The following is a 23193-nucleotide window of genomic DNA, read 5'->3' as shown; positions in this document are numbered from 1 at the left end:
CACACGTAAAATTGAGATGTAAAATCGCCTAACTGCCTCAAAGATTTATTATTACAAGCCTCTAAAGAAAGAATAGGGCGGGTTTCTTACAATATAACTAAAACATAGGTGTTAGAAAAGAGAAATTTACAATTGAGATGAGTTTTGGAAATGGAAGAATGTCAAGAAAATAAAATGTCTAAAAGGTCAGCATGAAATGTTTCATGGCAACTTTACCAAAACATGATTATAAACTTAACTTACCATTTCTCCACTGTAGCTAATCAAGTGTTTGTACTTTAAAAGAATCTCTGAACATGATGGGCTCTCAGTTTTGATCCAAGCAGTCCTCATATCAAATGTAGACTTCACAGCGAGGCTTATTTCCTTTTTGTTGGCTGTATTTGGTATTGCATCATTCATCCACGCAACCTGTCAAATTTATCATCTCATTATAATGACAGATATGTAAAGTTGTAACTGAGAACAGGCTCTTACTTACCAAATTGTCTAACAAGTTGTCAGACTCAGGACTAAATGAATTATCAGTGGAAGATGAAGAAGAACTTTCTTCAGGGTTTGTGTTGTCTTGTTGATCAATCTCTTTGCCTTTCACATGTTGGTACTTTTTCTTTTCAGGGGGCAACTTGGCCTGCAATGTTTCAAATTTGGTTTTGACCTTTTTGTACCATGATTTCTAAAACAGACAAAGACAGAAATTTATTGCAAACTGAACCAAAAATTTAAACCAGAATTAACACTTGCTTTGGTGCATATTTGCATCATCCTTACCCAGGGCTGATCGCCATCATCTTTGGCGAGCGATAGCGAGCCCTTGCCGTGTTTGGGCGCTCCAAAAAGTGACTGGTCGTGCGTCTGTCCCTCTGTGAGTCTGTAGCGTACACGCTCACGTTTCTCAGCAACTACAACACTAATAGTTCCCAAATTTTGCACTGAACATCTCCTAAAGCTCCCACAGGGGGAGTTTATCTTATATTCACGATTACTACCGTTTGAAATATTCAAAACATCTTTTTGAATTAGGTTTTTAGCGTGGTTAGGTTGGCAGCACAATTTTTCATACTTGCGGCCGCGGCTCTCAAATACGGGCTGGCGGCTGGCAAAACATTGGCAAGTAAAACAAAATAGAGAGCAGAAGGGCTTAGAAGTGAGTTCGGTCACAGTTTTTCGATATTCTAGAATTATTGAAACCCCTCCGGAGTGTCAACACAGTGAAATACGGAAAATGAAAGTGACAATTATTACGCGTTTCATCCGTCCTCCGCCCCCTCCCCTCCCCCGCTACAGGGGAAATGTTTTAGTCAGTGTTTGATAATTGCAAGAATGATTTGGTCTTTGTAAGCTTTGAGCAGCTTTCAGAGTGTATTTCCATTTTTATTCTGAGACATTATATTTTTTAGTTGTTTGCTTTGCTCAATAACAGTTAGAAAATAGATTAATACAATCTAAAAGTACAAACCAGACAAATCTTGCCAGAATAAATAGTCTTTGCTGACTCTTGGCACTGACTCTGGGAAAAGGCTTCATTGCAATGCTGTAAGTTTACTATAGTACTAACCTTAAAGATAACTATATGGTGAGTGAGTGTAGCGCATACAAGGTTTGACATTGACATCTGATTCAATAAGACGATTCAGTGATTTGGTCATATGATTTCATGAGACGATTCAGTGACTTGGTCATATGATTTCATGAGACGATTCTTTTAACTTCATCATATATTGTCTGCGACAACTGGTAATTTGTGTCGGTCATGGTTTGAGTTTTTAATTTACTCAGAATGTTAGGTAAATACTTATGCTATACTGTTTCAAAAATTAAATATCACATCATGACTATCATTTTGAATAAGATTAACTTGCATTTAGCAATAAGTGGGCTCGACATTGGATTCCATGAAACGATTCATTGGATCTGACAGAAGGTCTTCTCCCTAAAGTAGTTGCAATCAGCCTGCCTGTAAATGTGTCTCTTTCTAATTAATTGAGATAAATCAACATAGTTTCATCCACTAGTTTAAAATATAAGGGAGATAAAAGGCTTTTTAGGTATTTTAAATAACATTGCGTGTTCATAAGTTTAATAACGAGGAGATATCGAATGGTAATTGAAGCATTTGTGAATCGCACTAAGCAATTCAATGCTGACTGTTGAATGTTACTCGACTGAGTAACAGTGTCGGGGTTCATGTTACGACACCATGAACAGGAAACACACTTAGAAATTGTGTTCATGTTAACAACTGCACCCATACTTTCAACTAGAATTATATGATTTTGGACCAAAATTTCCCCAGTGAGTCAGTCATTGTTTCCTGCAGTTTTTGGTGTGCTGATCACGAAAATGACATCCAATTTCATCCCAGACCTTTACTTTTCCCAAAATTTACCAATTTCGGACCAAAATTTTGAAGTTGAGTTTTACATAGTTTCCTGCAGTTTTTGGTGTGCTGATCACGAAAATGACATCCAAATTCATCCCAGACCTTTACTTTTCCCGAAATTTACCAATTTGTGACCAAAATTTCAAGGTTGAGTTTCCCATTATTTCCTGCAGTTTTCAGTAAGATAATCACGAAAATGACATGAATTCCGGCCATTTCGTTACGGAAGACACTGTATTGTCCTTATTCTGCACATATTCTTCGCCATCTCCTATAAGAATGTGTTCAGACGCATCGCTCGCCTACTGCGCGCCCAAACTAAACGGCGCGTACCCCTAGTTTAACTCAGGAAAAGCCATAACAATCCCTTTTGCCATGGCAATCTTTAAACTATTTTCAGGATAGCTAGAAAAGGAACATACATATCATATCGCATACCATGGGTAACAAAGGCAGACCTACACTACACTAACTTACTACTTCTCAGGGCTTGTTGCATCTTTTGATACATCTTCGTACAGCATTTTCATCATATTTTCTTGGTGGGTTTTATTGATTCGTTTATGAACTCTGACAAATTCAATAACATTCATTCCGATTTTCTTCGAACTTAGAACTGCAAGCACATCAATTGGATCCTAAAAACAAAACACAATGTCAACACTCACAATGAAATTAATTTGAAACCAATGGTACAAAGAGAGCCAGTCTCACAGAGAAACCAAAAATAATACATAAACCTTCTAAGTTGTTAAAGGCACTGATCAATTGGGCACACAAATATGGCAAAAGCCACTCACAAAATAAGAATAGACTTTAAGATAGATAAAAGGGATGCCAGTAAAGCAGTTCTCTGACAAGTTCCATAACTTAAAACTACTTGTACTAACCACTGAATCAGCGTCGATTTCTTTCCTTCTTTTCCTGTCACTTGGCACTTTGGGCTTTCTAACTCTTTTCCTTATTGTGTAAGAAGCTAAGGAAGTGCCGCTTGATGCACTGGATCCAGCATTATTCTCTACTAAAGGCTTACAACCCTGAAATAAAAGAAATAATATGGTTACATGGTAAAGGTAAAAAACTTGTAACGTAGAGGGAATGAATGGAAAGTCATACCAGGGTATCATCAGTACAGGAACCACCACCATCTGGACCAGCCGATGTTTTGTGTGCCACAACAATGAACATGATTTTCTTCCTTTGCCCAAAAGTAATGTTGGGGAAATGAGTCAGAAGAGTTTCATCAGTTAAGTCAAAGAAATCACCACCATCAACTTCTTGACCTACAAGACGGAAAGGTGTTAGCAGAAATTGCCACGATATAAATACGTACATCACTTATCAGTTAACAAATAATTGAGCCTAAACAAGCAGTACGAGAAAAACAGTGAACTGCAAAGCATTTAAGTAACTTACTAAACAGTATTTCCACAGTATCCGCACTGATAAAAGAACAATAATTCTGTAGGTAGTCCGCAACTTCTGACACCATGGACTGCCTGTTTATGACAGACGTGTCAATAGATGGTATCGTAGAGCCCATGATGACCAAACCACAACCTACGCCAACCAAAGCCAAGGAATGATGAACCACCTGCAACAAACAAAAGAAACAAATGAAAAAAAACCAGAAGAGGGGAATTTAAAAAAAAACAAAGTCACCACACTAAGCAGGCCAAATGTCAGATAGGCCTGAAACAGCCCACGAGAACAGGAGTTTCCAAATGTGCTGATCAACACAAACATAACCTCCTTGTTCGCACAAACTTAATCAAAAACTAGCAACAAGAAGCGACAACACTTAACAATGACACAAAAATGCATCCCCAAACCAAGAACTGAGGCGCCATTCTTCAAGAGCGCATTAAAACTAAAACACAATCGTGGAAAGTCTTAAATCTTTGAAAGTAAATTTCTTGGGCTGACTGCTTTACAGACAGCGAAAAGCAAATTCTGTTGAAACCCAAAATAATTGTTTGGAAAAACAGAAGAAAAGAAACAATGCACTTGAGTATGTTAAGTGAAGTCCTCAAGGTGTGCTGAACCAGCATGGGATAAACCTAAACCACTTACTCAAATTGTCTTACCTGCATTGTGGGCAGAGGAAAGCGTGGCTTCCTTTAGTTTGAATGGAAGCCACAACCTCTTAAAATTGTTTCGAAACAATGCTTCTGAGATTGTAAACGATAATTGGAAAGGTGAAGTCCTACATTTGAACTTACGGCCACCGTCAACTACGTAAATAAACGAATTAACGTTAACTCGTTAGTTTTGTCCTAGGGCCTTAACGTTAACGAGTTAATTTAGTTTTGTCGAGTTTTGTGCGATATCTTTTTAACGTCGTTTAAGTTAGAAGCGTTCGTCTTTATTTTTGAATTTGGCTGCAATTTTGGGAAAAATGTGTCTGGAAAAATCGTCGACAAAACATCAGTTTTAATGAAAGGTTTTATAAAATTTGCAATAACATTAAGTTTGGTCATCACTTTTCAAAATTCACAGAATTCTACTGTTCGCTAAGATGCGCTAAAGCGTGAAATAAATTTTAACGCCATTAACGCGTTAATTAAACGATAACTCGTTATCAAGCTCAACAGAGCCTTAACTTTAACGAATGCGTTAACTTCGTTCGGTTAACGGGTTAAATTTATTAAACGCGCGTTAAACGCGTTGACTTGAATATTAACTTTAACAGCCCTGGTACACTCTACAAATCAAAGAGTGTACATGGTACGCTCTACCTGGAGCATGCCTGCAAGCACGCTCTAGCTAGCGCATGCCTGCCAAGCATGCACTAACTAGTGCATACATGCCATGTACACGCTAACTGAAGCATACATTTACTGCATAAGGGATAGGGAGTTTTCAGCATCAGGAAGCGTGTACATGCATGTATGCACTAGTTAGTGCATGCTTGGCAGGCATGCGTAGCTAGAGCGTGCTTGCAGGCATGCTCCAGTTAGAGCATACTATGTACACTCTTTGATTTGTAGAGCACGCTTCCTGATGCAGGCAACGTCCTATCCTTTTGCACTAGATGCATGCTTCAGTTGGCGTGTACATGGCATGTATGCACTAGTAAGTGCATGCCTGGCAGGCGTGCGACAGCTAGAGCGTGCTTGCAGGCATGCTCCAGCTAGAGCATACAATGTACGCTCTTCAATTTGCAAAGTTATGAGAAGAAAAATAAGTACCAACAGGGCCTCTCCGATGCGTATAAGTCCAAAAGTCGTAGGTTTCCGTCGCCAAGTCGCATCTTGCGGGCTGTTTTCTCCCAAAGCCAAGGTGGCTCAAATTAACTTTCCTATAATAACGACCTTTTATAGGACTTCAGGGTGACAACGCCATGTAATCCCAGAAATGTGCGGGTTGAGACATGTTTATAAACATATTTTGAACGAAACGCTCACAGTAATTAAAACACATGCAAATCTCGTAAGATTTCTGACGGGAATCCAAAAAATGGGAATATTGTGCAGATGAGCGCAGATGATATTGTGCGCATGAGCATCCAATAATAAGTTTAAAAAAACTGTGTCAGTGTGACCTTACCTTACGTGTCATTTTGAGCGGATCCAGGCCGAATCGGACCGACTTTACCCCGACCCCTTCCGAGTTGGCCCCCAATTTTTTTTCTTACTCGCCTTGGTCCCAAAAGTCCCCAAAAAATTTGGTGCAAAAATATTGAGTTTTGGTGGAGTTGTAGGGGTCTCGAGTTTTTGACCTTCTGCAGAATATAAAAAAGGCCGAAAAAACGAAATTTTATTTTTTCTCAGGAAAAGCAAGTTGGGGTGGCTTTGCTGGTTGTAATCAATGAATACAAGGTAGAAGATCATGATTTGGGCAAAATTTGCCCACCGTGAGCCGCCTACCCACTTTGATGAACACACAAACTGTCAATTTTGAAGTTTTACTTAAAAATGCAAATATCTGACCTTGCCCCAACTTTTAAAATCTACCACTATGCATTGAAAATTGCCTTAGGGCACGACTAAAAAGAACGACAAAAATCTGAGGCGGTGAAGTAAAAATTTCTTTAAGAGTTCCAGAAAGCGTAAACTTAACATTGGACTTTTTCGCTAACTTTTGCAGAGCGAGCCCACTTTTCAGCAAATAGTGTTCCTTTGTCATCAAATATGATCAAAATAGATGTTATGTGAACTTCTCCACAGTGAGTTTTCTCACTTCCTTAGTGAGGCCATAGGTAAAACCATCATAGGCTGGGGTATTATCAGCTAAATCAGCTATTATAAGCCAATCTGTATAAAAGGTTGACTGAAGTGTGTGTGCGAGTGGTTTAAGTCATCTGATGTTCCCAGCCACCATTCCTTTTCTTTTAAAAGTTGCTTTCTCACTGACCGTAATGGCTCGACACTTTGTTAGAGACCTAAGACTTATTCATTTTAACAAAACAAAATAAAATTTTGAATATATTGAAACATTTTTAGATACTTTGTAAAAATAAATCACTCCTGAGTTGCAAAGAAGTTTTGAGCCTCTACGTTCAGTGAGGAAGCAATTATAAAAACAAAAGAACTTTGGCTCTCAACATCGGATGACTTCAACCTTTCTAACACAAACCAGTCAGTCGTTTATGAGATTAAGTTGAGATGAGCTGCTTCAACACATCAAATCACAATTCTTGTAATGAAATGTTTTGTTTCCACTACCTATTGTGATCTGCTTTGCACTGAAAAAGAAAAAACAATTCCATTTGTCTTTCATTGTTCAGGAAATTGACGAGTTAACAGTAAAGTATTACATAAACAGAAGCCTGATTGGAACAAAATTTTAGTAACGTTGGCAAAACTATCGAAAGCCATCTAAACAAGATGCAAAGAACAGAACTGATTCAGATTCAGAGCAGCTACCGTATCTTCTTATGACGCCTCTTTGTACAAGTTGCTTCCTTTTGTGAAGCTGTTAAACTGATATGTGCTTTAATTTACAACATAGGAAATTCTTTAGTTTGCACTTGATCAATAAGTTAAACTATGCACAAGATGATATTCAATTTGTGCGCTCCAAGTGTATAATTTATGCTCTTGAAAGTAAGCTATATTTTGTACATAAGCTTGCCAGGCTTTTGTGCATTGAAGCACATGCGCCACTTTGTGATAAAGGAACGCAAAAACTTATTCGCTATTATGAAAAATACGATTTCACGAAATCCTAGGAGTCACGAAGTGAATTTGGGTAGGAGTGTGGGGAAAGCAAAAAGTTATGTAAAAGGGGGTGGCTCAAGGGTGGCTACGAATGCCGTGGTGCCAATGTGGTCGATGTGCCCCCTTCAAAATTTAACCTTGGCAATAAGAGAAATCAAAATGCGGGAAATTCGAAAAAATTCCAATGCTAATGTATTCCACAGTGATCCGACAAAGGAACATCTTTGAAGTCCATCATTATGAAAATTTTGGTTGCAGAAAGAAGGCAGCAATTAATTTTCGCGGGTTGGCAACAATTTTGTCGGCGCCTGCGCCCTTGCGAAATCGCGAAGCTGAAAAACGAGTATAGTCGCGCATTAAAACTGCCCCTCATTGTTGCTGACGTTGAATGTTTGGCTTGTTTCAAAAGGCTACGGTTCTCTAGTCATGTTTTCTTCAATTCTGTGTAATAGTTCTCACTCACAACGTAGCAAACACCACGACGGTGGCTTGACAAACTTTAAAACTCGAGAGGGATGGTCTCGAAACGCGGGTGAGTCTTGTTCGAAGAACATGAGCACTGAAAGTCGCGAGGTGGAGCGAAGTGATCATGGTGCTAATGAATCAGAAGTACCATCAAACTGGTTAAAGGAGCAGCTATATGACCAGCTTATTCAAAAAGAGACTAAAAGTCTTAAAGTGACTCTTAAACTACATACATACAGGTAAGATAATTCACAGATGTGCACAGGTACGCAGTTAAATGGCTCAATTCACTCCGATTTGAAGAGTAACAAAAATTTTCAACAAAACAACAGCAAAAACAACAAACGCAGCGGTGCGGGATTGGTGCGGGACACTCTCATAAAAAGTCACTGGCCGGCCGGCCGATCCAAATGGCCACGTTCGAAACGACACCAATTCTATTGTTGCATCTTGTCTACCTGCAGTCAAAGAAATTTTTCATTTCGAACGTGCTATTTTTAGCTTTTGGAGTAAGCTGTACAGACCCAAAAAGAAGCTCCGCTATTGGTCCGGCTCGGCTCGGCTCCCCCCACTCCCTTTTTTTTCCTGTGACGAGTCGAGTTTTGCCATGGAAACGGCGATTTTGACAGCAAATTTCTCAAAATTGGCCGTTGACTTTTTAACCAGATTTCAGCATCAGAATCAGCGTTCAAAGTTCTACAAGTCTGCAAAATCTCATTAAAATCGTATAGAAAATTTCCGAAATGCATAAAGGGCCACACAAATCAAATCTCCAGCCGGCTGAATCCTCGGTATACTATAAGGCTACTTCGTGCCTAAAAACCACACAGTCACTTATTGTGTACATTCAAGAAATGCTAACTTGCGAACTGCTCCATACTGAAAGGATGAGGGAGGCAAAGCCTGTAAACATAGGCCCACACAAAAACGTAACCGTCGTCCGAACCTCCCCTCTCTTAACCCACCCCCACCCCTCGCCTTCAAGCAGGGTTTTCACTGTTGCATTGTTTACAAACAATAATATTTATTTGCACTCCTCTCAGGTAACTGTGGGACACTATGAGTTTGTGTGTCTTATTCGTCCTCAGACCCGTATGACATCTATATTGATCATATTTGATGATAAAGGAACACTATTTGCTGAAAGGTGGGCTCGCTCTGGAAAAGTTTGCGAAGAAGTCCAATGTTGAGTTTACGCTTTCTGGAGCGCTTAGAGAAATTTTTACTTCACCGCCTCAGATTTTTGTCGTTCTTTTTAGTAGTGCCCTAAGGCAATTTTCAATGCATAGTGGTGGATTTTAAAAGTTGGGGCAAGGTCAGATATTTGCATTTTTAAGTAAAACTTCAAAATTGACAGTTTGTGTGTACATCAAAGTGGTTAGGGGGCTCACGGTGGGCAGAATTTGCCCAAATCATGATCTTCTACCTTGTTCGCATTGATTACAACCAGCAAAGCCACCGCAACTTGCTTTTCCTGAGAAAAAATAAAATTTCGTTTTTTCAGCCTTTTTAATATTTTGAAAGAGGTCAAAAACTCGAGACCCCTACAACTCCGCCAAAAGTCAATATTTTTGAACCAAATTTTTTTTGGAGACTTTTGGAACCAAGGCGAGTAAGAAAAAAAAATTTGGGGCCAAATCGGAAGGGGTCGGGGTTAAGTCGGTCCGATTCGGCCAGGATCCGCTCTTAGCGAGCGAGAAGTTGCCCCTGCAGGTCCCAAAGTCATCACTGAGAATGAAAAAGTCATGATCAATACCCGATTTTGGGCGAGGTTTACTTTCTCACCCAAATTTGGGCGAGGAAAGCTTCCTCGCCTAATTTTGGGTGAGGAAGGGTGTATCAGCTCCCTATATAGCTCCACAGTATTATGACCCAAATTTGGGTGAGGAAACTTTCCTCACCCAAATTTGGGCGAGGAAAATTTCCTCACCCAAATTTGGGTAATAAAGAATTCCTCAACCAAAATTTAAGTCACGATCATGACTCTTTCATTCTCAGTGATGCCAATACGTTACTAAGTTACATCTTTGAAAGCCAATATCTCCCGAACCGAGGTGGTTAAAGCTCAACTTGAGTTCGGAAAATGTAGATATTGACGAGGACAACAAGAAACAAAACACACAAGGTCGCCCCGACGCAGGAAAGTTTAAACTTTGGTGTCCCAAAGTCATAAGCATGCGTTACAAAGTCGTATCTTTGCAAGCCAATATTTCCCGAACCGAGGTGGTTAAAGCTCAACTTGAGTTCGGAAAATGTAGATATTGACGAGGAGAACAAGAAACAGTACACACAAGGTCGCTCCGACGCAGGAAAGTTTGAATTTTGATGTCCGAAAGCCATTAGTATGCGTTACAAAGTCGTATCTTTGAAAGCCAATATCTCCCGAACCGAGGTGGTTAAAGTTCAACTTGAGTTCGGAAAATGTAGATATTGACGAGGAGAACAAGAAACAGTACACACAAGATCGCCCTGGCGCAGGAAAGTTTGAATTTTGGTGTTCGAAAGTCATAAGCATGCGCTACAAAGTCGTATCTTTGAAAGCCAACATCTCCTGAACCGAGGTGGTTGAATTTCAACTTGAGTTCGGAAAATGTAGATATTGACGAGGAGAACAAGAAACAGTACACACAAGGTCGCTCCGGCGCAGGAAAGTTTGAATTTTGGTGTCCCAAAGTCATAAGCATGCGTTACAAAGTCGTATCTTTGAAAGCCAATATTTCCCGAACCGAGGTGGTTAAAGTTCAACTTGAGTTCGGAAAATGTAGATATTGACGAGGAGAACAAGAAACAGTACATACAAAGTCGCTCCGACGCAGGAAAGTTTGAATTTTGGTGTCCCAAAGTCAAAAGCATGCGTTACAAAGTCGTATCTTTGAAAGCCAATATTTCCCGAACCGAGGTGGTTAAAGACAACTTGAGTTCGGAAAATGTAGATATTGACGAGGAGAATAAGAAAAACAGCACACAATGTCGCTCTGCTGATGTTTTACCGTTTTCGGAAAGTATAGTCCGTTTGCATGCGGTAGCCTATTGGGGTTTTTGTGGCCACAATTTTGTGGCCACAATCACGCTCGTGTGGACTGTGATGTCACCACTCTGCTGTCCGAGGTTCGAATCCCGTGTCAGGAGAAACTGTTGCAGCCCCGCTGAGGGTGACATCACAGTCCGCGGTTACCAACCGTCCTCAGAGAAAGAGGCAAGCCCTCCGCCGGACTTCCTCAAATGATCGCCGCAGCAGTGGCCCACACTGCACAGTGGGCCAGAAGACCGGTGGAGGCGGCCAAAATCCCGGACGCGTTTTGAGCTTCAGAGTCGCTTATGGGATTCGAGCCGAACGTGTGACTCCATCAATAGACTCTTCGTTCGGAGAGCAATCCATTCACTGAGAGAAAAAAAGTCGTAATATTACGAACCATTCTTGTATAGTATTTTCCCACATAAAATTCATAATTTTACGAATAATTTCACGACGAATGATTCATTATTTTTATGAAACACTCATTATTTTATGAATGCTTCATTGAATAAATGAATAATTCATAAACACCCCAAAATGAATGTTTCATTCCCCAATTTTTACGTAACAGCATCACAAGCCATTCGTAATTTTATGGATGTTTCATAATGTAGTATGAGTAATTCATAATGTTACGAATCGTTCATAAATTTATGAATGTTTCGTAAAGTTTTACATGAGCCATTCTTGTACACTATTTTCCCATTAAAAAATAGTAAATTTAGGAACAATTGAACGATGAATGGTTCATTATTTATGAATGGTCGTAAAATTGAATACCTTTCGGGCATTTTCAGGCACTTTTTTCAACCATAATATGAAAGGTTCATAATTGCTCATTTATGATTTTTTTGTAGTGAGCATGAAACGAGCCATTCATAAAATTATGAAGCATTCATCGCCAAATATGTCGTAAAATTACGACAACTTTTTTCAGTGTTTGTGGGGTCACACGTTCGCTTCGAGTCCCATTCAGCGACTCAGGCGGTCAAAACGCGCCTAGAGTTTTGGCCGCCTCCACCGGTCTTCTGGCCCACTGTGCACTGAGAATAAAAGAGTCACCACTTTCGCCCCGCTGGGGTTTTGCCCCGCTGTTTCCTTATTGCACTTCTTCGTCGCACGGGATACTTTACCGCGATGCTTTCGGAACCTTTCACTGTTTCAGGGGACGGCGCTCGCACTGCCTGGTGGTTGCCGTCAGCTCTTCAGCAAGGACTGACCGTAGCGCCCGAGGGAGGCCCAGAGAGCGGCCTCGAAATGAGCCGGAAGCAGACGTGGCTTGGTCTTCCCCAGAACGTGGCCAGTCCAGCGACTGACTGCTCTTCACTCGGCTGCGCCGCGCCATGGCCAGACAAACTGCGAGGTAGAGGCGTTCTTCGCAACCTCCCCCCTGTCCCATGCCACCCAGTCTGTGCGCCTGAAAGCACCCGAGAGGTAGGCAATCTTGCTGCACGCTCGGTAGCGCCCGAAAAGTAGGCAACCATTCCAGCCCCCTCCCCCTCCTGCGAGAATTAGTTGAGCGTCGCAAGGCAGGGAGAATCCTGTCAATATTTCTCTTCGTTTGCCTTTCCTTCTGCAAGGCAACAACACCGTGCTGCCTTTAAATTTGTTTTTTTTTATTCAAGTTTGTACGCAAATCCACCTTTCTAGTTAATCGGTCCATGGCCTACACTCTAAATGTCTTACAATGAAATTTGACCTAAGTTATTTGTATGTTACAGTGAATTCGGCGCAAGCATAATACGAAGCAATATTCCTTCGTAATACGAATCTTTTCAGCTTCTTCATTGTAAGATACAAAGAAAAACCTTCGTAATACGAAGAAAAACCACCTTCGTATTATGCTTGCGCCATTTCCTTCGTATTATGGGAAATTTCTTCGTAAGAAATTTAGAGTGTACGCTTAAGTTTTATAAGTGATCGAAGGTGCATGCTGACGCGACGAGAGATGGGTGCCTCATGACAACACCACTTGAGGTACATAGAGCAAAAAGCAGTGGGCACATCGGGTGGGGTTTACCTTGGCTGCTACGCAGGGGCGGATCGTTTTCGGTCAAGAAGGAATGCCGCGTGCTGCGCTGAACCAAATGCACATCATATCGGAGCGGAAGTCACCTGGACTCGTGCTGTTCCAAAGGCACCGCGTAGCACTGAAGCACACAAGCAGCCCTTCGGTGCATCGGTGGCTGGCCGGCAGCCCATGGGTCGCTCGAACGCGGATGCGCGGGGGAAGAGTGGCGAACGACGATGCTGTAGACACACCTTACGACCCGAGAATGAAGTAGAGGATGGTAATGCCTAACGACTAGTACATCATTGGTGCGGTTCGCAAGGAGACTGAGGGCGTGCCCCTGGCTACCCTTGACCCCTGCGGACATTGCCCTGGCCCAACCACCGTGGCGCACTGCATGGCCGCCACCAGGTACTACGGTGACGTCCTGGCGGTTGCCGCCCCACGGACAGGGCTGCCCTTGACCTCTGCGAACGTTCCCCAAAGCCAAGCCACCGTGGCGCACTGCATGACCGCCACCAGGTAGTACGGTGTCACCCTGGCGGGGCTGTCCTTGACGTGCCCCGAGCCCAGCCGCCGTGGCGCACTGCAAGACCGCCACCAGGTAGTGCGGTGTCGCCCTGGCGGGGCTGTCCTTGACGTGCCCCGAGGCCCAGCCGCCGTGGCGCACTGCAAGACCGCCACCAGGTAGTACGGTGTCGCCCTGGCGGGGCTGTCCTTGACGTGCCCCAGGCCCAGCCGCCGTGGCGCACTGCAAGACCGCCCCCCAGTTGCAGCGCCACTCGCGGGGCTACCCTTTGACCTTCGCGGACTGCTGCCGGTGACAGTGGCATGGCGAGTGCGGCCGCGGACTTCTCTTCTCTCGAAAGCGCGCGCCCGGGCCACCACAGACTGCAGCATAGGCCCAGCGGTGAACGAAGTCTAGGTGACGGGCTGCTTTGCATGTGGCGTTGGTGGGTGCCACGCGCTAGTGAGGCTTACTACGCTGGCGGCAACCCCATGCCGTCGGAGTGTCTGTGCAACCGTTTTAGACTCTAGATAGATGTACAGGAACGAGGTGAGCGTTCCTCCGTGGTTCCATGCTTGTCGACGCGTACTGGTTGCACGTTGCGGTTCACGATGAGGGCCTTCTCTAGCGCGGCCAGGTTCAACAACTCTCCCGTGTTCCGGGGGGTGCGCTCGTGGCGCTCGCCGCCGTCCTTACCGCTTGGTGCACTCGGGCGGAACAGGAATCAGCCCGGTGGGTAGGCAACCCATCGAGCCGCGCGCTGCGGGCGGCAGCTTGCGGCGATACCCCCTGCCGCCAGGACACTCAGAGCTCGGGGACGGTCCCCGACGCGTTCGGGGAGTGTGTTAGCCGGTAAGGGGCATTACGGGGCAAAAATAAAATTAAATCGAAATTAAATTAAAAAGAAATGGAAATTAAATTGAAATTAAATTAAAATAAAAATAAGCCGAGAGAGACGCTTGCATTAGCAAGACTTGCTTTCGGAAATAAAAATTAAATAGAAATTAAATATAAATTAAATAGAAATTAAGAGGAAAGTCCTCTCAAAGGCACTTGCTCTTTTAGAGCAAGCTTTCAGAAAGCAAGTTCGTTTTTTGTGACAAAAGCAAGTTCGTTTCAGGGAGAGTTTGTGGCGACCCTTCTCCATACTTCTTTAACATTTCTTCCCTTTTGTCTCATATTACCCCACACTGCAGGGAAATATGGGCCGGCATTCCGAGGGTTATTAAAGGTCCCTACTGCACCTAAAAATCTGAAATTTGGAGGGAGTGTAGCCAAAGGGTCAATGAACAAGTGATGAACACCTCAGCACCTCAAGCTGAAATTAAAAGGAGGAAATTCACTGAAAACCTTGAAATTTGTCTCATATTACCCCGTTCTACACACTAAATGTTTATGTACAATTTTGTACGTGGTGATGCATAATTTTAAACTTGTGTGCCGTCGTGCATAAAATTGTGCGTGAATTTGCATAAATTTATGCATTTTCACGCTTAATATTATGCAAATTCCCCGCATGCACAAAATCGTGCAGGTGGCACGTACAAAATTCTACATAAACATTTAGTGTGTACGGTATTGACCAATAATACTTTTGTTGTTAACGCCTTTTTTATTTTTAACTTTTGGCTGAGCGATAGCAAAGCCCATCCCGTTCGAGAGTCTGTCTGTTGCGTTCCTGCGCAGTGGAGCTGGGAACTCAAAAATAACGAACTATTTTTCCCTAGATGAACGCGTCGTACGGCATTGTCGACGACCTGGTAGACGGCGGCGTCGTGCGATGGGACAAGCCTGCTTGGTGCAAGCTTCCCGAAGTGGGTCTGGCCTCAGCCTTCGACGGCATCTTGGTAGAGAACCTTGTGTTTCAAGTGCTGCGGCAGCAGTTCAAGGGTTCTCCATGTTACGAAGAACTGGTGGACCTGTTCTTGGAAGTATGAACTTTATTGCTCTACACTAGGGTGGACCTTAATTTCTGACCCACCGTTGTTATTGGTGAAATGGGGTCCTGAATTTGGTTCGATTTTGCGCCAAACTAAATAAGATATCAAAACGCCTGGGGTCTCAAAAGATGCGAAATTCAATTACCCTTCCAACGAGCTATGAATCATTTTCGTAGCACATATATTTTGACTTGAAACATCGAGATTTGCGAGATTTGTGGAAAAGCGGGGTTGAAAACAGGCAAAGTCAGAGGGAGGAAATTCTGGCATAACAGAAACTCAGAAATTTCAGAATTACAGAAATGGATTTGTCTCAAAAAGACAAACGTAAAATGTCAACACACGTCATAGGGTACGGTGCAATATGAAGAAGTTTTTGAGCCTAAAAAGTGTCAAAAACCGACGTTTTGAGTAAGTCACTATTCACCCATTTTAAACGCCGCTTTTCCATAGTAACAACGGTGTTTAAAGTGAAAATATTTGTGCTACGACAATGATTCATAGCTCGTTGGTAATGTAATTGAACTCTGCATCTTTTGAGAGCCCAGGCGTTTTAATATCTTGTTTGGTTGGGCGAAAAGTAAAAAAACAAACAAAACGCACAAGTTTTTAGTTTCAAATTTGAGCAACCCCCTCATGTTAAAACAATTTTTCCGGGTCAAATGTGACTCTCCAGCAGTATTCTAGAATCCGCAAGACCCTTTTCGCCAATTAAATCGGTGGGTCAGAAATTTTGATACTGTAAAAAAAAATGGTCATTCGCTATAATGATGACGATATTTTCGTCAAAGCTTCTTGCATGGGCGTGACTAGGCCTACCATGTCATCAAATCTTTTCACATGCTTGTGGGGAAACTTAGCCTCCTAGTGACGACCATGATTTTCTTATTTACGCTTCCTACGTAAGTGAAGGTATCATAGAATAATATTGTTCTTCGTACTTGCTTTGCCTAGACGACGTTCGGCTTTTATTTGGGGCAGAATGATGACATCCACATCGCTAAGCCCGGCAGAGCCATGCTTGAAGATTTCACTCTGACGCGGTACCAGATGGCAGCCAGGCTCAAGACCTCATTAATTGAGTTCTACAGCCCCGTGGCGGCGGCCCTGCTGGCGGTAAGCTAAGTGTATCAAAGAATGTTTTGTGCTGAGTTCTAGCGGCCACTGCATCCAACCCTTTCGTCAATGTGCAGCTCCTCACACAGCCTTTAGACACTCGTGAAAATCTTGTCAGAACGTCAGAAACCTGTCTGAAAATCTGACCAAAATTCGAGCACCTCTGAAGGCTGAAAACATCTCCTGACAGTCCGTAGAACCATGGTAGAACTCAAAGCGTCAATAGCAGAGTAAGGTTTTCAGAATTTCAGCTTTCAGAGGTGCGCGAATTTCGATCAGGACTTCTGACACGTTTTTGATATTCTGACAATATTTACACGAGTGAAGCGGTTTTCAGCCCGAAGAAAAGCGTTTACGAAAGTGTATTGGTAATACAATACGTAGAATGGGGGATCTGGTGTCTTTTTAGCGACAAGATTTGTTTTAGGGCGGATAGCTTGTTGGATCACTGTCGCATTCCAACAAAATGATTGTCCCACAACGACAAACTAGTGCTTACATAATTAGGGGCCGTTCAAATATGACGTCACACTTTTTAGGCTCATTTTTCGACCCCCCCCCCCCTATAGTCACAAATGGTCACTATTTTGACTCGTTCCTCCCCTCCCCGTGACGTCACATAGCCCAAATCATTTTTCTTGGAAACTGGGATAGATACGCGACTAGATCGTCTCAAATAGGTGCAAATTTAATGATTTGATTGCATTTTGACAAATTCGGTCGAATCCGGTCTAACGCGAACTTGTTCGGAAAAATCTGAGACAGCTAAACTACTAAAGCCGGTAACAATTTAAGCTGAAATAGGCGGGGGGTTGCTGATTTCAGCATATTTTTTAGAGGCTCACACCTAGTATATTTGGCAACTTTACACTGTTTAAAAGTGTGATGTCTAAGCCTTCATCCCCCTCTCCCCCATGTCACATTTGGTCACGATTTCTCTGACCCCTCCCTCCCTAAATAGTGTGACGTCATATTTGAACGGCCCCTTAACAGCTCACCTTCAGAAACAAGTCGTGGACCCCCTACAAATTGTCAGGAGCGACAAGTTTTCCAAATTAATTAAAAATATGGTAATGTCTGCGACATTGATTAACTTTGTCGCTAACTTAATTTTGTATAGTCTTACTTGTGAAAAGTAAACATACTCTAGAAACTGAAGAGTGTGCATGGCATGCTCCCCCCAGGGAGTATGCCACAAAGCACGCTCCATTCTGGAGTGTGCTTACAAGCACACTCTACGGAGGAGCATGCATGGCAAGCACAGTCTACGGAGGAGCATGCTTCAAAGCACACTCCAGGATTAAGGCGTGCCTCTTCGATCATATGGGCCTTGCAATAGCGACGCAGCACGCTTTATCCTGGAGTGTGCTTGGAAGCATGCTCCTCCGTACAGCGTGCTTGCCAAGCATGCTCCTGGGAAGAGTGTGCTTGCAAGCACACTCCAGGATGGAGCGTGCTTTGTGGCATACTCCCTTGGGGAGCATGCCATGCACACTCTTCAGTTTCTAGAGTATGTGTCGGCTTGACCAATCATTACCGAGGAAAATGAGGGATGAACTGAGACTACCGAAAGTGCGTTGAGAATCTAGTAGCTTTTTGTTAGAATGAAAAATTAAACGGACAAACTACCAGACGAGACAACATTCAATCGAAGACTAGAGGCAATGCTTGCTACCAAAAGACTACAACAGCAATTCATTTTTTACCAGAATCCAACGTTGTGGCCGTAGTAGCGGTAGACGAAGACAAGGGACTTTATCGGCTGGGCAACACGAGCGAGGTAGTCGACTATGTTCCCCAGAAATGGCTTCGCGGTTTTAAAAGAAAGATTTTTGGGGCTGCATCAAGTGCCTGTGGATTAAACTATCTCTTGGCCGTCTTCACTACAAAAATTTGAGTCGTCACTTGATGACTATTTCAAGGCAAATTTTCTTTACAAGGATGTCAGATGCACTCTCAAAACCTTGCGAAGAATGTGTTCGCATTACAAACCATTTGGTTTGCAGCTTGCTAATAGTTTGGCTTGATTGTATTACGAACTGATAGTCCGCAATTTTGCGAACAATGTGTTCGCAAAGGGTTTGCAATACAAACACGTTGTTCGCAGGTTGCGAACTACTGATTTGCAATACGGATGCGTTCTTTGCATTGCGAACAAGTCGAGTTCTTCGCACACTGTTAATCCAAAGACAATACTTTTAGTACCTTTTTTGGCGATACAATTGAGTATCGCCAATAAACGGCCTCACGGAAAAGTATTGCCTTCAAAACGGCGATACACAAAAGTATCGCCGAAATTTGGCGATACTTTCGAGTATTTGCCACGATTTGGCAATAAACGTCAAACAAATCAAGGGGAGAAGACCTTGGTTTAATGCCGTGGTTTTGGCCATATCCAAAAGTATTGCCAAATTTTGGCGATACTTTTTTGTATCGCCCACACTAAATGTTTATGTACAATTTTGTACGTGGTGATGCATAATTTTAAACTTGTGTGCCGTCGTGCATAAAATTGTGCGTGAATTTGCATAAATTTATGCATTTTCACGCTTAATATTATGCAAATTCCCCGCATGCACAAAATCGTGCAGGTGGCACGTACAAAATTCTACATAAACATTTAGTGTGCCGTTCTGAAGGCAATACTTTTCCGTAAGACCGCTAATTGGCGATACTCAATTGTATCGCCAAAAAATGTACTTTAGTATCGCCGTTGCATTTGCAGTGCAAGCTTACAAACACATCGGTTCGCAACGTTTCAAGAGTGTGACATTGTTGTCACACCCATGCAATAAGAATAGAAGCTTTGATGAAAATTGTCATCAATTTGTAATGAGTTGGTCATCATTGAAAGTTATAAGAAAAATATATCCACGATTTCGTCATAAAGTGACAACAAACTTTCACAGTGCATTTGACCCCAAAATGGTTTCACGTTCACGTGTATTACGCGTAATGCACGGTTTTTGTCTACAGGGCATTACGCAAGTGTTTACCACCTCGCTCAGAGCTTTGTGTGGGGTGATGTATCTCTGAAAATATTAATCTTCTGTCTCTGTCATTGATTTTCAGTGTGGCGTCCAAGATCCGAAAGCCTACGCAGCAGCTCGAGACATTTCCGTTGACATGAGTCTGATCCTTCAAATAGTGGTATGAATACAAATATCTCTACTGCTTACTCGAGAGGGGGATACATTTGGTGGTTCGATGGACTTGTGCAGTGAAGGAATGTCCGCGGGTAAAATTTACCTGCAGGCCAAATCGGACCGATCCGTTTCTGTCCGTCGGAATTTCGTTCATACACATAATGTTCAAAGTAGTAGAATGTCCCATAACTTAATGACCAGCCCTAATAATGGCCTGCGTTGTTTTGTCGGCACCGAACGAAGTTCGCCGACAATGGTACTGTGGTGGCCCTGCATTGTTTGGGGCAGCGGCTCGCCGGTTGGCATTCTTGGTTCCAGAAACCTATAGTTGTGCAAACGCTAACGTTTGAAAGTTCATAGATGCGTTGAGGTCTGAGGCACAGGTTTTCCACCAAATTCTTGGTCAGGTCAGGGTACATCAATATCAAACAGCTTCTGATTAAGAAGTACGAAACGCAGGATTCATAATCTGGTCAATACCTATGAGAATAGGAAGGGGGGAGCTGTCGGAATGTTCTTGTTGCGACCACTTTGGTTAGATGTTTGGGCATTAAAACGATGCATATGAAAGATAAAGGTGTTAAATTTTCCCCGCACCCGTGCAAGTTTTCCCCCCGTTTCATATTGACCCTTTAAATCGTAATCCAGCCAAAACCATAGAACTTTTGGACTAAAAACTTCCGTCTCCTTTTTTTTTGCTATAGGGTTTTTCGTCACCGTCCGCTCGGAAATGCTTCATAAGACACACGGCACATAAGACATAATGTGGACAAGGATTTTCAAAGTTTTAAGTTGGTTGGAATCAAGACCTCATTCAGAGGTGTTTTTTTACATTTTTCTGGTCGTACCAGGCTAAATTCTTCCAGTACGCTATCTGGCACATCTACACAGAAAAATATTGTACTGTCTTCCACGTCTCGAATGAGGCAAATTCACTATAAATCCAACGGCAATACTTTTAGTTCCTTTTTTGGCGATACAATTGAGAATCGCCCATAAACGGCCTTAGGGAAAAGTATTGCCTTCAAAACGGCGACACACAAAAGTATCGCCTAAATTTGGCGATACTTTGCAGTATTGCGACGATTTGGCAATAAACGTCGAACAAATCAAGGGGACAAGACCTTTGTTTAATGCCGTGGTTTTGGCAATACCCAAAAGTACCGCCAAACTTTGGCGATACTTCTGTGTATCGCCGTTCTATAGGCAATACTTTTCCCTAAGGCCGTTAAATGGCGATACCTAATTGTATCGCCAAAAAATGTACTTAAGTATCGCCTTTGCAATTGCAGTATTTGCGGAAAAAGTGGAATATACGTTTCTTCCCCACCCTAAGGGTGTGTGTCCCCCATCTTTCCCCGTCCCGACCCTACCTCCTTCAAAATTACATTTGATCAAAACTCTTTCAGTCTAGAGGGCTCAGACGGTCGGAGACATCGGCGCGTTTTGCCAACCCGCTTACGGAGCAGATTCGAGCCCGGCCCGGCCCGAGTTGTGTCGGGCGGGCCGGGCCACGGACACGGCTTTTCCGTCTGTCCGCACAGGACAAATTTTGAAGTAAGAGAGCCTAAGCGTGCCTGCCGATTCACCGCATGGTCTTTGGATGTCTATAATTTTCCGCCGCATCAGATACGCACTACTTTACGAAAAATGCCGTTTGTTTTGGCAGTTTGCGACTACACTGGTAAAACTAAAGCGTAGTATTCCCCCACTGTTTTCAAGCGTTATCAGTTTACGCTTGAACTCAAGCATAACAGGCTCATCCGCCAAGATTCCCCCTATCTAAATGCATGGGGGAATTTCTAGCCTATGCTTGATTTTAAGCGTAACGTCTTCAAACGTAACTTTATGCTTGACTCAAGCATAGAGTTACGCTTTAGTTTTACCAGTGTAATTCGTCATCGAGTTCTCTTTGGTGACCGCCAGTTTGACACAGGTGGCGCTGCTACCGGCTCCAAAGCGAACTAGAAATACCGTCCGCAGTGTCCGACCGTCTGAGCCCTCTATTTCAGTCTCAGTGTGAATAGAGAATTTGGAGGTGTCTGGAGTCACAAACTACGATGCGCAAAGCTGCCATTATGCCCTCCCGTTGTCCAGTCAAAACCTTTGTTTATGTTACACACATGCATGTAAGAGCCCAGGCAGAGCATTTGCTCTACGGGCAACTCTATTGAACAATTAAAAAAAAAGGAGAAGGATCCAGACACCCAACAATTCCCTGTCACCCATGACAAGAAAAGTCTACACTCTAAATGTCTTACAATGAAATTTGACCTATGTTATTCGTATGTTACAGTGAATTCGGCGCAAGCATAATACGAAGCAATATTCCTTCGTAATACGAATCTTTTTAGCTTTTTCATTGTAAGATACAAAGAAAAACCTTCGTAATACGAAGAAAAACCACCTTCGTATTATGCTTGCGCCATTTCCTTCGTATTATGGGAAATTTCTTCGTAAGACATTTAGTGTGTATTCCGTGGCCTAACGTATGCCCTACTCATACAGGATGACTACAACGACTGCTTCGGTGATGACAAGAGTGACGTGAGCCTCGACATCAGGAATGGCTGTTGCACTTGGATGATTCTAGAGGCCAAGAAAATAGCCAACGCGAGCCAGAAAAAGATCCTGCAGGTATGCATCTGTCCAGAGGACGTAAAGTTATGTAAATTGGGCTGTCCAAAGCATTCATTTGTTAGTTAAATGTCATCTGCCAGTATGTCCTTTTCGGGAAAATAATTGGTAACTGATAATCCAACGCTATGAATATAGCGTCAATTGGTGTAATGCAAAAGCATTGCATATGAAGTGAAATGCCTTCCCATTCCCATGCATTAGCATACGGCCTTTTCGGGATGCACTGCACGTAAGGTGCAATATGGCATTGCACGTATGGTGTGATATCTCAGTGCATTGCACCACACGTGCTATACTTATAGCTTTTGGAATCTCAGTGAAGTTCTGTAGAAATGCTTCTTTACGTTTCGCACTGTACGGTCCTACGGAGAATTATTACAAGTTTGTCCACAGAATTTTCCGTAGCTTTTTGCCATAGTGTTGCCAGCGGAAGAATCCAAGCCTTTCGATCCATTGTTTGAGAAAATTTATCCTGCACGGCGTGTCGTTCAAATTTTGCTTTTCTTTCAGGAAAACTACGGTTACGATGATCAGTCAAAAGTTGATGTTGTGAAGCAGATCTTCGATGAATTAGGACTAAAGAAAAGGGTAATGGATTATCGTCAGATGTTATTCCACTCAGTCATAGCCAAGATCGAACAAAACGCGGAAATATTACCTCCAAATATCTATAATTATGCGTTGGAGATACATCAAGACTATTCCGTGGAATGGTGCCAAAGAAACCAAGTTGAATAATAAAACAACGGCAAGGGAAGGCGGTCTCAGTCCAATGAAAGGGAAGGGGAATAAAACAAAGAACTTGA

At 42.7% G+C, this 23193-nt stretch overlaps 2 protein-coding genes across 2 annotated transcripts; one reads left to right on the top strand and one right to left on the bottom strand.

The window, feature by feature from the left end:
- Nucleotides 1-61: 61 nt before the first annotated feature.
- LOC117652683 lies at nt 62-4340 on the bottom strand. Its single transcript, XM_034397774.1, has 9 exons — nt 3800-4340; nt 3500-3666; nt 3274-3420; nt 2861-3021; nt 2725-2788; nt 772-795; nt 482-676; nt 244-411; nt 62-97 (listed from the first exon to the last, which is right to left on the bottom strand). Exons 1-9 carry the CDS (start codon nt 3924-3926, stop codon nt 62-64), a joined length of 1089 nt encoding a protein of 362 aa, XP_034253665.1. The 5' UTR covers nt 3927-4340.
- A 10932-nt stretch (nt 4341-15272) lies between these two features.
- LOC117652680 (farnesyl pyrophosphate synthase-like) lies at nt 15273-23193 on the top strand. Its single transcript, XM_034397769.1, has 5 exons — nt 15273-15476; nt 16440-16601; nt 19674-19751; nt 22256-22384; nt 22898-23193. Exons 1-5 carry the CDS (start codon nt 15273-15275, stop codon nt 23123-23125), a joined length of 801 nt encoding a protein of 266 aa, XP_034253660.1. The 3' UTR covers nt 23126-23193.

Source organism: Thrips palmi, unplaced genomic scaffold, assembly GCF_012932325.1.
Source record: "Thrips palmi isolate BJ-2018 unplaced genomic scaffold, TpBJ-2018v1 HiC_scaffold_7, whole genome shotgun sequence".
Lineage (NCBI taxonomy): Eukaryota > Metazoa > Arthropoda > Insecta > Thysanoptera > Thripidae > Thrips > Thrips palmi.
This window is presented reverse-complemented; position numbering and strand designations above follow the sequence as displayed.

Bases quoted from the DNA above. Each gene is read 5' to 3' on its own strand.
- LOC117652683 (XM_034397774.1), bottom strand. From the start codon at position 3,926: ATGGGCTCTACGATACCATCTATTGACACGTCTGTCATAAACAGGCAG. The intron at 3,022-3,273 runs GTTAGTACAAGT...TTTTGTTTTTAG, and splicing joins AAATCGACGCTGATTCAGTG to GATCCAATTGATGTGCTTGC. The intron at 2,789-2,860 runs GTAAGTTAGTGT...TTCCTTTTCTAG, and splicing joins GCAACAAGCCCTGAGAAGTA to CTATCCTGAAAATAGTTTAA.
- LOC117652680 (XM_034397769.1), top strand. From the start codon at position 15,273: ATGAACGCGTCGTACGGCATTGTCGACGACCTGGTAGACGGCGGCGTC. The intron at 15,477-16,439 runs GTATGAACTTTA...TGCTTTGCCTAG, and splicing joins TGGTGGACCTGTTCTTGGAA to ACGACGTTCGGCTTTTATTT. The intron at 16,602-19,673 runs GTAAGCTAAGTG...ATTGATTTTCAG, and splicing joins TGGCGGCGGCCCTGCTGGCG to TGTGGCGTCCAAGATCCGAA.